Here is an 18,619-nt window from a genome sequence, read left to right on the forward strand (position 1 = left end):
GAAAAAGTGCTAATTTGATGTAGTATGCTAATATAACTGAGTAATCAGCAATACAAATGACTTCTAAACTATCAGCAGATAGCATTGGTTTCATATATTAGCATTTGTTTCTTATTAGCATTTCTCATTAGTCACTGCTTGGTCATAGTTGTTGCTAGTGAAGTTGAGCTTACCTGCTGCAGACTACAGAAATGGCCACCAGAGACACGAGGAAGACTACACCAGCTGCCGCTGAGCCAGCAATGAGTGGCAACTGTTCCCTCAACTCTGACTTATAGTCTTCTGGAGAGAGAGAGAGAGAGAGAGAGAGATATCCTTATAAGTCTAAAAATATAACCAACAAAAACAGATTCTGATCAGTAGTAACTATCAGAACTACTCTTGAAGGAATTACTCTTCAAACTAATACTCTATTTTGGCAAACATTAGCTGAGGCTAGCTATGTTGAAACTCAAAATCTAAACTAATGAAGCCAATAAAAAGCCCCTCTCACAAATGAATACTCCACTCTGAAGCAAATTAAATGTTTCTATTGAAATAATTATAACATGCTTAATGATGCTGGTAGTAATTTGCTGGTTAGTGTTATTTGTTTCATTCCTGCGGGAAGTTAGAGTCTGTGTGTCATGGCATTTAAGAGAAAAAAGTAAATAATTAAAACTCAAAAACCAACCAACAAACAAACAAAAAAGACCAAGAGCTTCTTTTCTCACCAAGAAATTCAACACAGAAATAACGGACACAACAAAAACTTGATTCACAGTTTCAGAATGCAATTCAATGATACCACAGTTATTGCAGAGACTCGGCTCAGCTAGTTGGCAATGTACAATATGACAAGCATGATGGTGCTGATGAAATACTATGCTATTTGCAGGACTAAAGCCCTGCCACATTGCTCCTTTTAATCAGAGCTGAAGGACCTAATAGCGGAGCTTCCATTCAAATGAAAACAAACATGCAACAGATGATGTACTTTGATGTGTTTCAATTTCAATTTTATCACGAGAAGATAAATTTCTCCAAACTCATATGTATATTATTCTTTTTATTACTATAAACTACAGTATGCGTTAGGGATTTATAGCAAAATGTTTTGAAAACAAAAGATACACAATTCATGAAAACACTGACTGGATTCAGGTCAACTTGTCAGATCCCGAAGGATTTCGCAGTGATTTCAAAATCAACATCACTATTTAGAATTAAATTCCTACAACTCATCATTTCTATTAATTCATTTTTTACATGTTTTCTTTCTCTTTCAGCTTGTCGCTTTTCTTGTGAAAGATTTCTTCGCCTTTCTCTAGCTCTTTCACGTCTTCTTTCCTTTTCTTTCTCTGTCAAAACTCTCTTTCTCTTCCCGATTTTGACTTCATCTTTCTCTCCTTGGTTAACTTGTTCTGACATCTTTTTAAAGTTTGTATTAAAGTTTGTAAAAATGATTATTATTTTGTTGCGCTGTTTGAGTTGTTCTCGGTAGAAAAACCCGATAAATATGAAATTATCTGGAGACAAAAGTAAGTTATGTAGGCGTGCTGGCGCTTCTAGTTCCCGCCAAAATCAAACAGCCAATCAGAATCGCGAGGGGCACGGACGGACGGACGGACGGACGGACACGGCTGGGATCCCTGTGTGTCCATGAAAAATCAACTTGATGGGTTACCATATTTTCTCAAGTATGGAGCTCCGCTACAAAACAAAAGAACATAAAATCTTGGATGCCACTGAAGATCACATGTTAAATACTAGAAGGGCACTCGGTCAACATCAAAATCAAATCACTTGAACCTAAGGTAATACTAAAGCTGTACACCAAATTTCATCAAAATCTGTTCATTACTTTTTGAGTTATGTTGGGAATAGAGAAAAAAATCCTGGATCCATATATATATACACAGTATCTGGATTTGCATCAAAATCTAATCAATTGTTTGTTGGTCCATGGCCCACCTTTCGTCAAAATTCCATCAAAATCCGTTCACTACTTTGAGTTATTTTGGGAACAAACAAACAAACCAACAAATAAACAGGTGAAAACATAACCTCCTCCAACAAAGTTGGTGGAGGTAAAAAAATATTAATATACAAGTCTTTCAAGGTGGAAGGAAGTATTCCCTTGAATGGCTTAATACAAGTGTACTACGTGTATATAGTTTCACATACTATCAGATTGTGAGGTGAACTTCACAGAAAGATGGGTGCATGAACGTAAAGCGAGCGTGAAATAATAATTTAAGGAGGAAAGACTTTGAGCAGTGAATCAATCTGAAGAGCAGTGATGCTGGAAGTACCTGAAGTCAAACCGATACCTGTATATAACTGGTTTGACTCGGTGACAATGAGCTTGTGTTGAACTTGGCAAAAGTGACAAGATTTTAAAAGGAAGCATGTGCAAAATAATTTATCAGAAGAAGAGACACATGTAAGAAAGTTCCAGACCAATAGGCGATGTCCGATGCTGTAGTATGCTCTGGCCCCATCCCAATGCGGCGTGGCGATGTAGCTTACAGCAGGTTATGGTCACTGAACTGCTGGCTGTCCAGGTGGTGCTCTGAAAACAGTGTGGGCTTTATAGATAATTGGGCTAATTTTGAGGGCACTGCTGGCCTGTTAGGGCGGGACGGTATCCATCCCACTCGGGAAGGTGCTGCTCTCATTTCCTGCAGCATAGGTCATAGTCTCAGAACAGGCCTAGTTAATTTCTGACAATCCAGAGCCAAGGCCAGGGAGCAGACGAACAGGCTAAACCGACTGTCTGCTAGCTGCACAGAGTCGTCACTCAGGGCCCACTACATCGAGACTGTGTCTGTTCCCCGAGCTCAACAAAAAGGTAGAAATTTTCAGAGAGTTTGTTCCAGTAACCTAATCAATATAAAATTAGATCAGACTGACTGTACAGCTGCTGCCAGCACCTTTGATCTAAAGGTGGGGCTATTAAATATTAGATCTCTTACATCTAAAGCGCTAATGGTTAATGAACTCATTACTGATCAGGAGTTTAATGTACTGTGTTTAACAGAAACATGGATTAAGCCAAATGAATATATAGCATTAAATGAAGCGAGTCCTCCTGGATACAGTTATATACACCAGCCTCGTCTAACTGGCAGAGGAGGAGGCGTCGCGGTTATTTATAACGATTATCTAGGTGTAACACACAAACCTGGTTATAAATTTAATACATTTGAAGTTCTTCATACTCATATAATGTATGTAGCCTCGAAAAATAAGTCTACCCAGTTAATTCCATTGCTTATTATTTACAGGCCCCCGGGGCCATATTCTGAGTTTCTTTCTGAATTTGCAGATTTTATCTCAGATTTGGTTATTTCCTTAGACAAAGCTTTAGTTGTCGGAGATTTTAATATTCACTTCGATAACCCAGAAGACCCTTTAAAAACAGCGTTTGTGTCCATCTTAGATTCAGTCGGGATTAAGCAGAATGTCATAGGACCGACCCATAATGGTGGTCACACCCTTGATCTAATACTAACATTCAGATTAAATGTAGACAATATAGTCATACTTCCACAGTCTGAAGTTATCTCAGATCATTGTCTCATCTCATTCAAAATATGTCTGAGTAATAATATATGCACCTCACCACGCTACTGTATTAAACGTACTTTCACGTCAACTACTGCACAGAGCTTTATAAATGATCTCCCAGAGCTGTCAACTTTGATTGGGTCACTGTCAGCCCCTGCAGAACCTGATCAGGCAACTGAATGCTTAGAGTCAACATTCCGCCATACTTTAGATAATGTAGCTCCTCTAAAAAGGAAAATGGTCAGAGACAAAAAAATTAGCACCCTGGTATAATGGTGACACTCGCACATTAAAACAGACCACTCGAAAATTGGAACGTAAATGGCGTCAAACAAAATTGGTAGTGTTCAAATTAGCTTGGAAGGAGAGCTTCCTGAAGTATAGAAAAGCTCTTAGTGCTGCGAGATCAACATATTTCTCCTCCCTAATAGAAGATAACAAAAATAATCCTAGATTCCTATTTAATACTGTAGCAAAATTAACCAGGAATAAGTCCACTATCAACACATGCACACCTGCAGTATGTAGTAGCAACGACTTCATGAATTTTTTTAATGACAAAATTGAGAATATCCGACAAAAAATTCAAACTACTAATTTAAGGTTAGACAATGAAAGTGATCTTGTAGTTAACAATATAACTGTATCAGATCATCAGTTAGAATGTTTTACTCCCCTAAAAGAAACTGAATTACTTTCATTAATCTCTACATCAAAAGCCTCAACTTGCGTACTAGATCCCTTACCGACACATCTATTCAAACAGATAATGCCTGGAGTAATTGAACCGCTTCTAAAAATAATAAATTCTTCTCTTATGATTGGCTATGTACCCAAATCCTTTAAACTAGCAGTTATCAAACCCCTGATTAAAAAACCTGACCTTGATCCCTGTCAGCTGTCCAATTATCGGCCAATATCAAACCTCCCCTTTATCTCCAAGATCCTTGAAAAAGCTGTGGCACAGCAGTTATGCTCATATTTACATAGGAATAACATCCATGAGGTGTATCAGTCAGGATTTAGACCTCATCATAGCACAGAGACAGCACTGGTTAAAGTAGTAAACGACCTACTGTTGGCGTCTGATCAGGGCTGTGTCTCGCTACTTGTGTTGCTTGACCTTAGTGCAGCATTTGATACCATTGATCATTCCATTCTTCTGGATAGACTAGAAAATGTTGTGGGAGTTAAGGGAATGGCCCTCTCCTGGCTCAGGTCTTATCTAACTGATCGTTATCAGTATGTTGATATAAATGGTGATATTTCTAGACGTACCGAGGTAAAGTTTGGTGTCCCACAAGGTTCTGTCTTGGGTCCACTGCTTTTTTCTCTATATATGTTACCTCTGGGCGATATTATTCGTAAACATTGTATTAGTTTCCACTGTTATGCTGATGACACACAGTTGTATGTCTCTGCAAAACCTGATGAGAGACACCAGCTTAATAAAATTGAGGAATGTGTTAAGGACATTAGACACTGGATGCTTATAAATTTCCTTCTGCTTAACTCTGACAAGACTGAAGTACTTGTGCTAGGACCACATACAGCTAGAAGTAAGTTTTCTGATTACACAGTAACTCTGGATGGCCTTTCTGTTTCTTCACGTGCAGCAGTAAAAGACCTCGGAGTGATTATTGACCCCAGTCTTTCATTCGAAACTCACATTGATAACATCACCCGGATAGCTTTCTTTCATCTCAGAAATATTGCAAAGATAAGAAATTTAATGTCATTGCATGATGCAGAAAAACTAGTCCATGCTTTCGTTACCTCCAGGTTGGATTATTGTAATGCCTTACTGTCTGGATGTTCCAATAAGTGCATAAACAAGCTCCAATTAGTTCAAAATGCCGCAGCAAGAGTCCTTACTAGAACTAGAAAATATGACCACATCACGCCTGTCTTATCCACACTGCATTGGCTCCCAATCAAATTTCGTATTGATTATAAAATACTACTATTGACCTTTAAAGCACTAAATGGTCTCGCACCACAGCACCTGAGTGAACTTCTGCTCCTCTATGACCCGCCACGCCTACTTAGATCAAAAGGTGCAGGCTATCTGCTGGTACCTCGTATAGTGAAGGCTACATCAGGGGACAGAGCCTTTTCTTACAAAGCCCCACTGTTATGGAACAGCCTTCCAAGTAATGTTCGGGAATCAGACACAGTCTCAGCATTTAAGTCTAGGCTGAAAACATATCTGTTTAGTCAAGCCTTTTGTTAATGGTGTTTATGAGGTAAAGGTGTAGATCTGGAGGGTCCTCAGACATAGAGTGTTTTGGTAAACTGGGATGTATGGATGCTGTCAGTCCCCACTCGTTTGCTCACTCGAGTTTGTTGACGGTGTAGTGGCTGGCTGCTTTATGTCCCGGGCTCCCTCATGCCTGTGTTACCTTCTGGCTCTCTCCTTTTAGTTATGCTGTCATAGTTAGTTGCCGGAGTCCCTGCTTGTACTCGGTGCAATATGTATACTGTTCCTACTTATTCAGGTGACATTGGGCATACCTAACCACCTGTGTTTTCTTTCTCTCCCCCCCACCCCAAATCTGTCCCTCTGAGTTACATGGAGTCAACAGGAAATCTTTTGGTGGAGACGGTGGGGACCTCGACTGGCTATCGTAGCCTGCAGGGAATCGGCCGTCAGACATTCTGTCGCATGTCCCAGACCCGGTGAAATGTAACTGAATTGTCTTGGCCAGGCCTAAGGGTCCCATCTGCATCTCATCATTGCTGAGGAGTGTGCTCCCATCACCCAATCAAGCATCCAGCCAGAGCAGGTCATGATATATTTTTTACCATATTAACATGCCATTGTGTGTTATGCCTGATGTAAAGACTCTCGTCTCTGCGAGCCTACCACACAGATTTAATACTTGTCATTTTTAGGGCATACCTAACAACGTGTTTTCTTCCCCCCCCCCCCCCCCCCCCCCCCCATCTGTCCCTCTGAGTTACATGTTGATCCTGGGATTGAGATGCTGGCCTCTTCTGCCCCTCGGACCTGCTTGGTCCGTCCTGGTGCCCTGTGTCTGGTCGGAGTTTTGTCGCCCCGCTCCTGTGAAAGACGGCCCCATGAGGACAGTTGAGGGTTATACCTGTTAAAACTGTTAATATTATAGTCAGGCTGTCTGTTGTTGCCCAAATGAGGATGGGGTCCCTTTTGAGTCTGGTTCCTCTCGAGGTTTCTTCCTCATGTCGTCTGAGGGAGTTTTTCCTTGCCACCGTCGCCACAGGCTTGCTCATTGGGGATAGATTAGGGATAAAATTAGCTCATGTTTTAAGTCGTTCAAATTCTGTAAAGCTGCTTTGCGACAATGTTTATTGTTAAAAGCGCTGTACAAATAAACTTGATTTGATTTTGATTTGATTTAGAAGGAAAGTGCAAAGGAGGAGAAGCGCATGGGGGGGAGCTGATATAGAAAGAAGATGGGAGTGTATACATGAAGAAAAAGGTAACTGTGCAGAAAGATGAAAGAGAGAGCACAAAGAGGGAAGAGAAGTTACTGAGATGTGCAGAAAAAAGACAGAATCACAGAGGGCAGAGGAAAGAGCTTATATATCTGGCAGAGGGGCTTTGTGTGCAGGTATGCATTTACTGGAACACACATACACACACATGTTCAACTCACCCAACTATTTTAAGCAACAAAGTGAGTACAGCACCCTGTACATTTGTGTGTGTGTGTGCGTGCGTGCGTGCGTGTGTTTCTTTGTCACTTTACTAATCCTTGCTGTAACATAGTGCAGAGTAAAAGAATTCTTTTTAACACAGCAAAATCCGAGCATTTTAATTTCAGAGTCTGAAGTTTCAAAGAGTTTGAGGAGAAAACAGGCTTGGCATGTCCCTGGGTGTATGAAGTTTTATTGTTACACTTTAAGGACTGATTACAAAAAAGATGGCACTGTAGGTTTACAAGTCATATATTTGGGTTACTGTAATCCCATACTAGATACATTTGATAATAACGATATTTTCACTCACTAATGGCCCTTTTCCACTACCCTTTTTCAGCTCACTTCAGCTCGCTTCAGCTCACTTCAGCCCGACATGGCTCGCGTTTCGACTACCAAAGAACAGCACGACTCGGCTCGCTTCAGCCCTGCTTAGCCCCTAAAACTCGCACCGTTTTGGAGTGGGGCTGAAGCGAGCCAAAGCGAGCCGAGTGAGGCTGGGGGCGTGAGCAGACACTCCCCTGTGCACTGACTGGTGAGGAGGAGTGTCCTCACATGCCCACACACGCCCCGCGAGCACGCTGGGATCTGTAAACACCGTAAACCCGGAAGAAGAATAATTACGAATTACGAGAATTTCTGAAGCCTTATGCGCCTCGCCTCATCTATACGCTCTTGCCAGTATCTGTTGGCGTTGTCGGTGACAACAAGCCACAGCACCAAGACCAGCAACACGAACGACTCCATGTTTATTGTTTACTATTCGGGTCGTGAGACTACCGCTTAAAAGCTCACTGATGTCACTGTTTGCGCTGCTTAACGACATCACGTGACGTCCACCCACTTTCGCTAACTCCACCCAATGTGTCCACCCACTTCCAGCCAGCACGGTTCAGCGCGGTTGTAGTCGAAATGCAACTTCAATAGGCCCGCTCAGCTCCACTCAGCCCAACTCAGCACGGCACGGCTCAGCCTGACTCAGCCGCGTTGGTAGTGGAAAAGCGGCATAAAGCTGCTTTTACACAGGCAGTGGGAAGAAGTTGCACCCACTTTCCTTTGTGTTTACATGCTCACTCTCTATCGGTGGCAAACCAGAAGTTAGACAGGTAAACACGAAAGTGCACATGCGCAAATCAGTGATCAGAAGTAAAATGTCGGGTGACAACAAAAGGCATGCGTTCATATTTTTCAACGTTGCAGCGAAGCAAGAGAACAGCCACCTTATCCCGCCTCAAACCCAGGTCTACAGGGTGCCAAACCTGCACCCTGACCACAACACCAAAGAGCCAGGATCATTGGTATGACAGTTAGAGCACATACTTAACTGTAGTGACAGGCATTCCGTCACACTGCCCTCCACGCACACAGGCATCCCTTATGCATCCGCCAGCCGTATTTCTCCCATAACAGGGTGCCCCACACACTCGTGCTTCACCTATCCTGGGGGTCCCTCGTACGGCTCACACACAGGCACACCTCTGATACTCAACTGTAGTGACAGGCACTCCGTCACAAATGTTTTTATGGCTCTTAAAAGAAAAAGACAGCAACGAAGGATCCAGAACAGGAATGCAAATGCATGGTGTCGCATCAGGATGTTTCAAGAACGTCAAATGGTGGGAGAGAATCGCTTTTATGGTTCCGCTGATGAAAGTAGTTCCTCTCCTTGTCCAACTGTATAATGCTCAGTCTTGAGCTACGAAAGGTATGAATTTGCCACAAAGCGGCCTTTTCCGGATGATGAATGACCAGGATGAACGATACTGCATATGTGTAAGCCTCCTACTTTCCACCAATTGTGTTTAGATGGCAAGCGGGAACAAGTTGTGCCCAAAACAAGATGTTTCAGCACAAGTTGTGCCACTTTGAAAAAAAGAGCAAGCTGTGCCCACCAGGGGCAACTTGTTTTAGAACAAATCACATTTAGACTGGTAGTTGCATTGGGGCAACTTGTTCTGGGAATAACTTGTTCCAGCGCAAGTGCCCACGTACAAACAGCTTTAGATTTTGCAATGAAAGAAACCCTCAGACAAAATGGTTTTAGAATGTCACAGTGGGGTAGAAATAATTAAAAATGTAGCTGCATAGTAATTACTCAGTAGATTTAATCTCAGCTTTTCAATAAGTGATTTTAGGGCTTTTGCTCCACTAATGTAAGATATTTCAACATATGACAATTAGGCTTGTGCAATATTGATTTTTTTTTTCCTGCTCATGATTTTCCATTATAAAATTTTACAATAAAAGATTTAGACAGGAGGCGGCACGGTGGTGTAGTGGTTAGTGCTGTCGCCTCACAGCAAGAAGGTCCTGGGTTCGAGCCCCGGGGCCGGCGAGGGCCTTTCTGTGTGGAGTTTGCATGTTCTCCCCGTGTCTGCGTGGGTTTCCTCCGGGTGCTCCGGTTTCCCCCACAGTCCAAAGACATGCAGGTTAGGTTAACTGGTGACTCTAAATTGACCGTAGGTGTGAATGTGAGTGTGAATGGTTGTCTGTGTCTATGTGTCAGCCCTGTGATGACCTGGCGACTTGTCCAGGGTGTACCCCGCCTTTCGCCCGTAGTCAGCTGGGATAGGCTCCAGCTTGCCTGCGACCCTGTAGAAGGATAAAGCAGCTAGAGATAATGAGATGAGATGAGATTTAGACAGGTCAACAAGTTTCTCTCTCTCTCTCTATTTCAGCTTTAAGAGGAGTATGGGAGGCGTAATAGTATTACCCGCTGTGTAGGTGGGAACTGTGGCAATCATGAAAACTCAGCTAAATGGTGGATTTTTAGGTGATTCTTCAGTGACATGCAGTAAACAATAAAACATCACATTTCAATATAATCCTTTTAGAAATCGGTTATTTAATGTTCATGCAGCTGACATTTTAACTGTTGACACTGTTGACTGCTCAGTGTTGAGCAGGAGAGAAAAAGACAGCTACAGTAAAAAAAAAACAACAAAGAAACAAAAGTTTCCTTCCATCATGTTTTTTCTCTTTCAAGCTGTTTTATCCATTCTCGACTAAAAATGTTTTGCTAACATCCCTATCAAATACAGTAAACTAATGTTGAATATATATGTATCGAATGTCTAAAGTGAAGCATACACTGATCAAGTTTATTTCACATTATTGGGTTTAAAATATTCTCCATTTCAGGATCCTGCCTGAGCATCTCCTCCTGAGACGAGCGCATATGAGGTTGGAGGAAAGACGTGGGGCTTCTTGGAAGTATCTGCGAATATTGGATAGTTCAGAACACCTGCGCAAATCATTTCCAGGTCGCTTAGCTCATCCCTCATTTTATCAGGACAAAAAGAATGGTTTTGGTGCATTTTTGAGTGATTATTTGCATAAGCATACTTCCATATAACTACTTGTAGGGACAATAAGTAAAGGATAATGTACAGCGAGCTTGTCATTATTGCAAAATAAACCCAGATAGGGTGATGCAGGTCTTGATTCACCCTGTATGGGTTTATTTCACGATAATGATGGGCTCACTATACATTATCCCACTTATTACATGGCTACTTACAAAAGAAATCAATAATTTGAGACTAAATTTTGATTTAAAAATGATTTTATTGATGTAAAAATGATTTTATTGCTTCTGCTAATGCCATGGTCCATTACAACGGTCTGTTATACAGAAATAACAGACTGTAGAATGCCAAAATTGAGCAATCAGTAACGGGTATTCAATAAAGCCATGTAATAACACTGTTATATCACACAAGCTGACAATAAAATTAAATATTTCCAGTTTGTTATTTACAGAATAAATATGTATGTATATAATATATAGTTCATTCTAAATATACAAACACTGATTTCATTTCTGATACCCTTTAGTTCGGGTGGCAAGGTGGTGTACAGTAGTGATTAGCACTGTCACCTCACAGCAAGAAGGTCCTGGGTTCAAGCCCAGCAGCTGGCACGGGCCTTTCTGTGTGGAGTTTGCATGTTCTCCCCATGTCTGCATGGGTTTCCTCCAGGTGCTCTGGTTTCCCCCACAGTTCAAAGACATGCAGGTTAGGCTAATTGGTGGCTCTAAATTGACTGTAGGTGTGAATGTTTGTCTCTATGCATCAGCCCTGTGATGACCTGGTGACTTCTCCAGGGTTTACTCTGCCTCTCGCCCATAGTCAGGCTCCAGCTTGCCTGCGACCCTGTACAGAATAAGCGGCTACAGATAATGGATGGATACCCTTTAGTTCAGAGTTGAGACATCCAAGCACATGCAGCAGGAGAATAGATTGAAATACTTAGCCACTCCATATCAATGCCATATAAAGATTATAACAATTTCTTATACAGTCAAATAACCTGCTCACCTCATATGAGGGCTGACATTTCACCATTTAAATTCCCTTTTTGTGTTGACGTCATATTTAACTGACTGTTACAATATTCAATTTGAATTGAACAGTATTTGTATTTCTTGACAGAAATCTGGATGTAGATTTATATTTGCGTCCCTAATGAGCAAACCAGAAGAAACAGTGTCAAGGAAATACACTGAGATGATGTGAAAAAGAAACCTGGACAGGAACCAGACTCGAACATGATTTCTATGATATTGGATCGTAAGATTTTAAATCATTACACTGACAGAGCTATATGCAATAAAGTCATTCAGTACTGTTTGTGTTGAATGCATGCTTGGTATGAGCATATTTTGATTACAGAAGCAGTTCTTAGGGATAAGTCTACAGTATCCAGTTTAGATAACAGTCTGCTGATGCAAGGGGGAGTCTTGGGCATTTGGGAAAAAATAGCTATTGAAAATATAAGCGATTAGCTTTTCATTGTTGATTTTCTTTAATTTAAACTACAGACAGTGTGCACAAAAAAATAGGCTACAATCATTATCCAACACTTCAGAGTGTTGTTACTGAGTACAGCCCCAACTGCAAAAAAATTGGGGATGCTGAATGTGAAAAACAGAATGTGATAATTTACAAATCACAGAAACCCTATATTTCATTCAAAATAGTACAAAGACAACATATCAAATGCTGAAACTGAGAAATGTTCTTTTCTTTTTTTTGAAAAATATATGCTCATTTTGAATTTGATGTCAGCAACACATTTCAAAAAACAGTTGGGACGGGGCATGTTTACCATTCTGTTGCATCACCTCTACTTTTAACAACACTCTATAAATGTCTCAGAACTGAGGAGACCAACTGCTGTAGTTTTGAAAGAGAAATGTTGTCCCATTCTTGCCTGATATACAATTTCAGTTGCTCAACAGTTCGGGGTCTCCTTTGTCATATTTTGTGCTTCATAATGCACCACATGTTTTAAATGGGAGACAAGTCTGAACTGCAGGCAGGCCAGTTTAGCACCTGGACTCTTTTACTATGGAGCCATGTAGTTTTAATATGTGCAGAAAGCAGTTTGGCATTGTCTTGCTGAAAGAAGGAAGGCCTTCCCTGAAAAAGATTTTGTCTAGATGGCAGCATATTGCTCTGAAATTTGTATATCATTCAGCATTAATGATGCATTGTCTTGCTGAAAGAAGGAAGGCCTTCCCTGAAAAAGATTTTGTCTAGATGGCAGCATATTGCTCTGAAATTTGTATATCATTCAGCATTAATGATGCCTTCCCAGATGTACAAGCTACCCATGTCATGTGCACTAATGCACCCTCATACCATCACAGATGCTGGCTTTTGAACTGTGCACTGATAACAAGCCGGAAGATCCCTCTCCTCTTTAGCCTGGAGGATGTGGTGTCCATGGTTTCTAAAATGAATTTCTACTTTTGATTCATCAGACCTCAGGACAATTTTCCACTTCGCCTCAGTCCATCATAAAAGAGCTTGGGCCCAGAGAAGGTGGCGGTGTTTCTGGATATTGTTTATATCTGGTTTTCACTTGCATTTGTGGATGCAGTAATGAACTGTTTTCACAAATAATGGTTTTCTGAAGTGTTCCTGAGCCCATACAGTGATTTCCACTGCAGACATGTGTCTGCTTTTAATGCAGTGTCATCTGAGGGTCTGAAGATCACAGGCATCCAATGTCAGTTTTCAACCTTGTCTCTTGCATACAGAGATTTCTCCAGATTCTCTGAATCTTTTAATGATATTATGTACCACAGATGATGTGATTCCTAATTTCTTTGGAATTTTACATTGAGGAACATTATTCTTAAATTGTTGCACTGTTTGCCTACGCAGTCTTTCACAGAGCGGTGAACCCCTCCCCATCTTTACTTCTGAGAGACTCCGCCTCTCTGGGATGCTCTTGTTTATACCCAATCATGCTACTGACCTGTTGCCAATTAACCTTTTTTTTTTTTTTTGCATTACACAACTTTTTTTGTCTGTTGTTGCCTTGTCCCAACTTTTCTGGAATGTGTTGCTGACATCAAATTCAAAATGAGCAGATATTTTTCAAAAGAACAATAAAATTTCTCAGTTTCAACATTTGATATGTTGTCCTTGAACTATTTTCAATGAAATAGAGGGTTTCCATGATTTTCAAATTTTCACATTCTGTTTTTATTTATGTTTTACACAGTGTCCCAACTTTTTTTAGAATTGGGGTTGTACATTATTGTGTTGTGTGTCTCCTTTTAGCATAAATTAAAATTTAGTCTAAAAGTGACCCATGCCCTCAGCTCATATTTAAAACTCCAGAAATTCAACATTTCCCATTTAAAATAATTTCCAACTGTGCTTGTGACTTTATGCAAATCATTCTTGCTTGAGTAATGAATGCATATTTTGGTCACTTTATTCCAGTAAACTGGTATTTTCCGATTGAAAACTTAATGAGGTTGTCTCTGATGTGATGTGCTGCCAACGCCTTTAATGATTTTATAGTATTTACACCCCCTGGGTAAGTCATCTCCCTTTTGCTCTACAACCCCTGTTAAGAAAGAAAGAAAGAAAGAAAGAAAGAAAGAAAGAAAGAAAGAAAGAAAGAAAGAAAGAAAGAAAGAAAGAAAGAGCGAGCCTACAGGCCTTGTGTTGCTCAGAAGACAGAACCTTTCTCGTGTTCTGATTAAACAGCAAATGAAATCAGTTTTGGTCTCGGACTTCAACCAGAAGAAATCATATAAGAAATGATGGCTGTGTGTAGGCTGTTTTGCTCTGTCTTTATTCAGCACCTAAGCACACGTACACACCTCATTTAATTAAATCATTTCCTCATCAGTGCATGCACCTACCTGGCACACGCACACACAGAGAGAGAGAGAGAGAGAGAGAGAGACTGGCTGGGGAAAAAATGAGATGTGATGCAAGGAAGGTGTGTACTTGTACTTGCTATATATTGAGGACTGGAATATGTGGTGAGGTTTTTTTTTTAATATATAATCAGCAGAGTTAGGACATTTTTGGGAAGTGAGGACATTTTGGCTGGTTTTCACTTCTTCAAAGGGTTGTTTGAAGGTTAAGACTTAGTTTTAGGGTTCAGGTTAGAATTAGGTTTAGGTGAGGGTAAGGGTTTGGCATTGAGTTGCGATGCTTAAGGTTAGAGTAAAGGGCTAGGGAATGCATTATGTGAAAGAGTGTCCCCACAAAGATAGAAGAAGAGTGTGTGTGTGCGCAAGAACACAGTGTGAATGACCTTTCCCCCCTGCGCCTGGTGCTAACTGTCTTAATGAAATGTTGTGCGATGGCAGGGTGCCAGAAGATAGAACCATCAACCAGAGCTCAATATACACATCCACTAATTACTACAGTGAGAACACTCTCTCACACTGATCACATGCGCTCAAACACACACACACACACACACACACACACACACACATACGCAAAGTGTGTGTGTGTGTGTGTGGGTGTGTGTGTATATATACAGTATATATATATATATATATATATATACATATATATATATATATATATATATATACATATATATATATATATATATATATATATATATATATATATATATATATATATATATATATATGGTGTCTATAGACAACACCACCATGATCCATGTGTTTCATTTAATTTATCTTCAGTTATTGTTTGCTTCACTTTAAGGTATGCCAGCTAAAATATTTTGGCAAGAAACAAAAAAGGGAAGAAAATCTTCCTGACAATATCCATCAATCTGGTGTTCAAGGAGTCAAACATGCTATTTGAGTAACTGACATTTTATTTCCATCATACTTGCTGACACAAATGTGCTAATTGTATTCATGTGAGGTTTTATACTGAAATTAAGATCATTGTCTTTGAAGCATGCTAGCCTGACCCACTGAGTCAGTTGGTTCAGCTTAATTTACTTTTCTAAATTTTAACAAAATAAGCTGAGTACATAATCTAGTTGTGTTAGTTTGACAATAGTACAATTGAGTTGTGGTTCATTATAAAGAGGCACATGAATTATATCTCAGTTTTGTTTCCCTTAAATGTAAAACCCAATCAGAAGAAGCTGGGACGGTAGGTTGAAAACTGAAAACAGTGATTTGTAAATAATCTTTGACCAGTATTGCACTCAAAACAATACAACAGCACATTATTTGATGTTTTACCTCATGTGTTGAGGAATTTGATCCTTCAAACACATTTAAAAAAAATGGATGGTAAAGCATTTACCACTTTATCATGTTGCCATTTCTTCTCAGGGACACTTAAAAGATGTTTAGTGACTGAAGACACCAAGTACTGAAGTGTTATTTAGTGCCATTTGTGCACAGTAAAAATCATAGTGTCAATTTTACTCTTTAAGAGTTGAATTTAATTCTCTGTCAGATAACATTTGGTCCCACTCAAAATCAGTGTAAAATTTACTCTACAGCCAGTGTAAGATTTTTAGAGTTAATTTTACTCTATTTTGTGTCAAAATTAACAATGAGGTGTGTAAAAATATTTAACACTATAGATAGTGTAAGATTTTCAGAGTTAATCTGACTCTATATTGTATTTTCACGGGGAATCATCACCCTGCAGAGTAGATTTTGTCGTTGTGTGCAAGTGGTAATTAACTCTCACTTTTGACACTACCATTTAGACGATTTTACTCTGCATAGTGTTATAACTACTCTATCCAGAGGAAAATAGGTTTACACTGCAATATTGACACTCCATTTTTTACTGTGTGCAAAGCAAAATATAGCCTCTGACAATGAAGTCCAGCTCCTGGCCTTTACGCGGTAGAACTGCTTCATACCAACAGGAGAAGGGGCAAAAGGGGGATCACTGGCACCTTAAAACCAGTTGTTGATGTTGCTCTTCTTTGTTTTGATTCCATACACTATCTCCTTGTATGCATTTTCCTTTCATCTTTTGGTTTGCTCGTTTTGGCCCCTTGGCGGGTAGCAACCTTTGGAACCCAGCTCCCTAGATGCTGTGAGTTCTAGGTTGGCATTAGGAAGGGAATCTAGCTGTAAAACCTTACCTCATTAAAGTCATAGTAGTAGTCTGTAGAAGTGTTAGTGAGAATAGGACTCCTAGAGATAGGAGTGTCATCAGTGGTAGGGTGGGTGTCAGACGTGGGCACCGCCAGATCATCATCAAGCAACCACGTCAAACATTTCGGGCATCAATGCTGAATGTTGGAACTATGAGAGGCAACGGTAATGAGGTGGAGGAGACTGTTTCTAGAAGGAAAATTGATCTCTGTTGTCTCCAAGAGACAAGATGGAAGGGTGGATCAGCCTGTATAATTAGTGGAAACGACTTCAGGTATAAGTTCTTCTGGATAGGTAATGACAAAGGTACTGGTGGTGTCAGTTTTCTCCTTGCAGAGAAGTGGGTGAAGTGTGTGCTTGAATTTTTTCATTTCAAAATTTGCCGTACGTTCTCTGTTGGGGGCAGAGGGGAAAGGCACCCTCTTCTTCTGCAGTTACGCCTTTGTCATGTGTGCAGAATGTGGTTTTGCATTGTCTTGTTGAAATATACCTGGAAAAGATGTCATCTGGAAGGCAGCTTCTGTTGCTCCAAAACCTCACTGTACTTTTCTGCATTAATGCTGCCATCACAGAAGTGTAAGTTACTTTTGCCCAGGGCACTGACACAACCCCACACCATGACAGACCCTGGCTTTTGGACTTGTTGCTGGCAACAGTTTGGATGGTCCTTTTCATCTTTAGTCCAGAGCACACGGTGTCCATTTCTTCCAAAAAAAAGACCTGGAATACTGATTTGTCTGACCACAATACATGTTTCCACTGTGTGATGGTCCATCCCAGATGCCTCTGGGCCCAAAGAAGTCGATGGCACTTCTGGACACAGTTAACGTAACTGTGGCTTCATTTTGGAAAAGTCAGGTTTTAACTGGCATTTGTGGATGTACAGTGTCTTGCAAAAGTATTCATCCCCCTTGGTGTTTGTCCTGTTTTGTCACATTACAAGCTGGAATTAAAATGGATTTTGGGGAGGTTAGCACCATTTGATTAACACAACATGCCTACCACTTTAAAGGTGAAAATTGTTGTTTTATTGTGACACAAACATTAATTAAGATGAAAAGAATAAATTGTTTTCCGAGTTGATCAAGTGAATGTGCATTTTTCAGCAGTCAGAAGTTCTTGGACACAGTACAGGTCTACCACCAGCCCCCTGAGTGATGTGGATTGTGACAACGTACGAGTCTGTAATACATAACATGGAAGTTGTCATCCCTGCATACCAAACTGTATACTAGGGTGGGAGTAGTGTGCAGTAAACAGTGTATACTGGTCCAGTATGCAGTGGGTAGACTCTACGATAGAGTTTTGGATATAGCCATGGACTCTTAGGTTAATGTGAAGGCAAAATGTTAGACTTTTGTTTTGATATGTCAGTCTGGTTTTTGATCTCCACTTTTTTGACAATTCTTTGAATCACATTTTTGGATTTATGTGCCACTGATTTTGTGCTGATATTTTGATATTAACCCTCGACTATGTTCAACTATGTTTCAACTATTTTCTGTGTAAATAAACCCTCCCACACGGATCCTCACTCTATATATGAGTCTGCTTTGTTACATTTTACAAACTATTTGTATTGGACACACCAAAGGGGTCTGAGGTGCACCTGAAGTTATACATAGTGTTATTTTTAAACCACTTTGACTCATACAGTTCCAGACATACTTCACACACTGATGTACAATAGAACATACACTAAATGGCTGATGGCAAACAAGCTATCTTTATGCCAATTATTAGGTTTTACATTTAGCAAACTATATTAGTTATATTACAGTGGTGCTTGAAAGTTTGTGAACCCTTTAGAATTTTTTATATTTCTGCATAAATATGACCCAAAACATCATCAGATTTTCACGCAAGTCCTAAAAGTAGAAAAAGAGAGCCCAATTAAACAAATGAGACAAAAATATTATACTTGGTCATTTATTTATTGAGGAAAATGAGCCAATATTACAGTACATATCTGCGAGTGGCAAAAGATGCTTTGCTTTCAGTATCTGGTGTGACCCC

General features: G+C 40.1%; 1 protein-coding gene across 3 annotated transcripts in view; it reads right to left on the reverse strand.

Annotated features, from left to right (window-relative positions):
• The window catches only part of LOC132871692 (ephrin type-B receptor 1-B), a 940,976-nt gene that overhangs the window by 103,086 nt on the left and 819,271 nt on the right, over positions 1 to 18,619 (reverse strand). For 2 of the 3 annotated variants that reach the window (XM_060906105.1, XM_060906103.1), the window contains exon 8: positions 174 to 282. In XM_060906105.1, the coding sequence (XP_060762088.1) occupies positions 174 to 282 (109 nt within the window). The remainder of the gene's footprint in view (positions 1 to 173; positions 283 to 18,619) is intronic. The other variant, XM_060906104.1, reaches the window with a different exon arrangement.

This window comes from Neoarius graeffei, chromosome 23 (assembly GCF_027579695.1).
Source record: "Neoarius graeffei isolate fNeoGra1 chromosome 23, fNeoGra1.pri, whole genome shotgun sequence".
Taxonomy (NCBI): domain Eukaryota; kingdom Metazoa; phylum Chordata; class Actinopteri; order Siluriformes; family Ariidae; genus Neoarius; species Neoarius graeffei.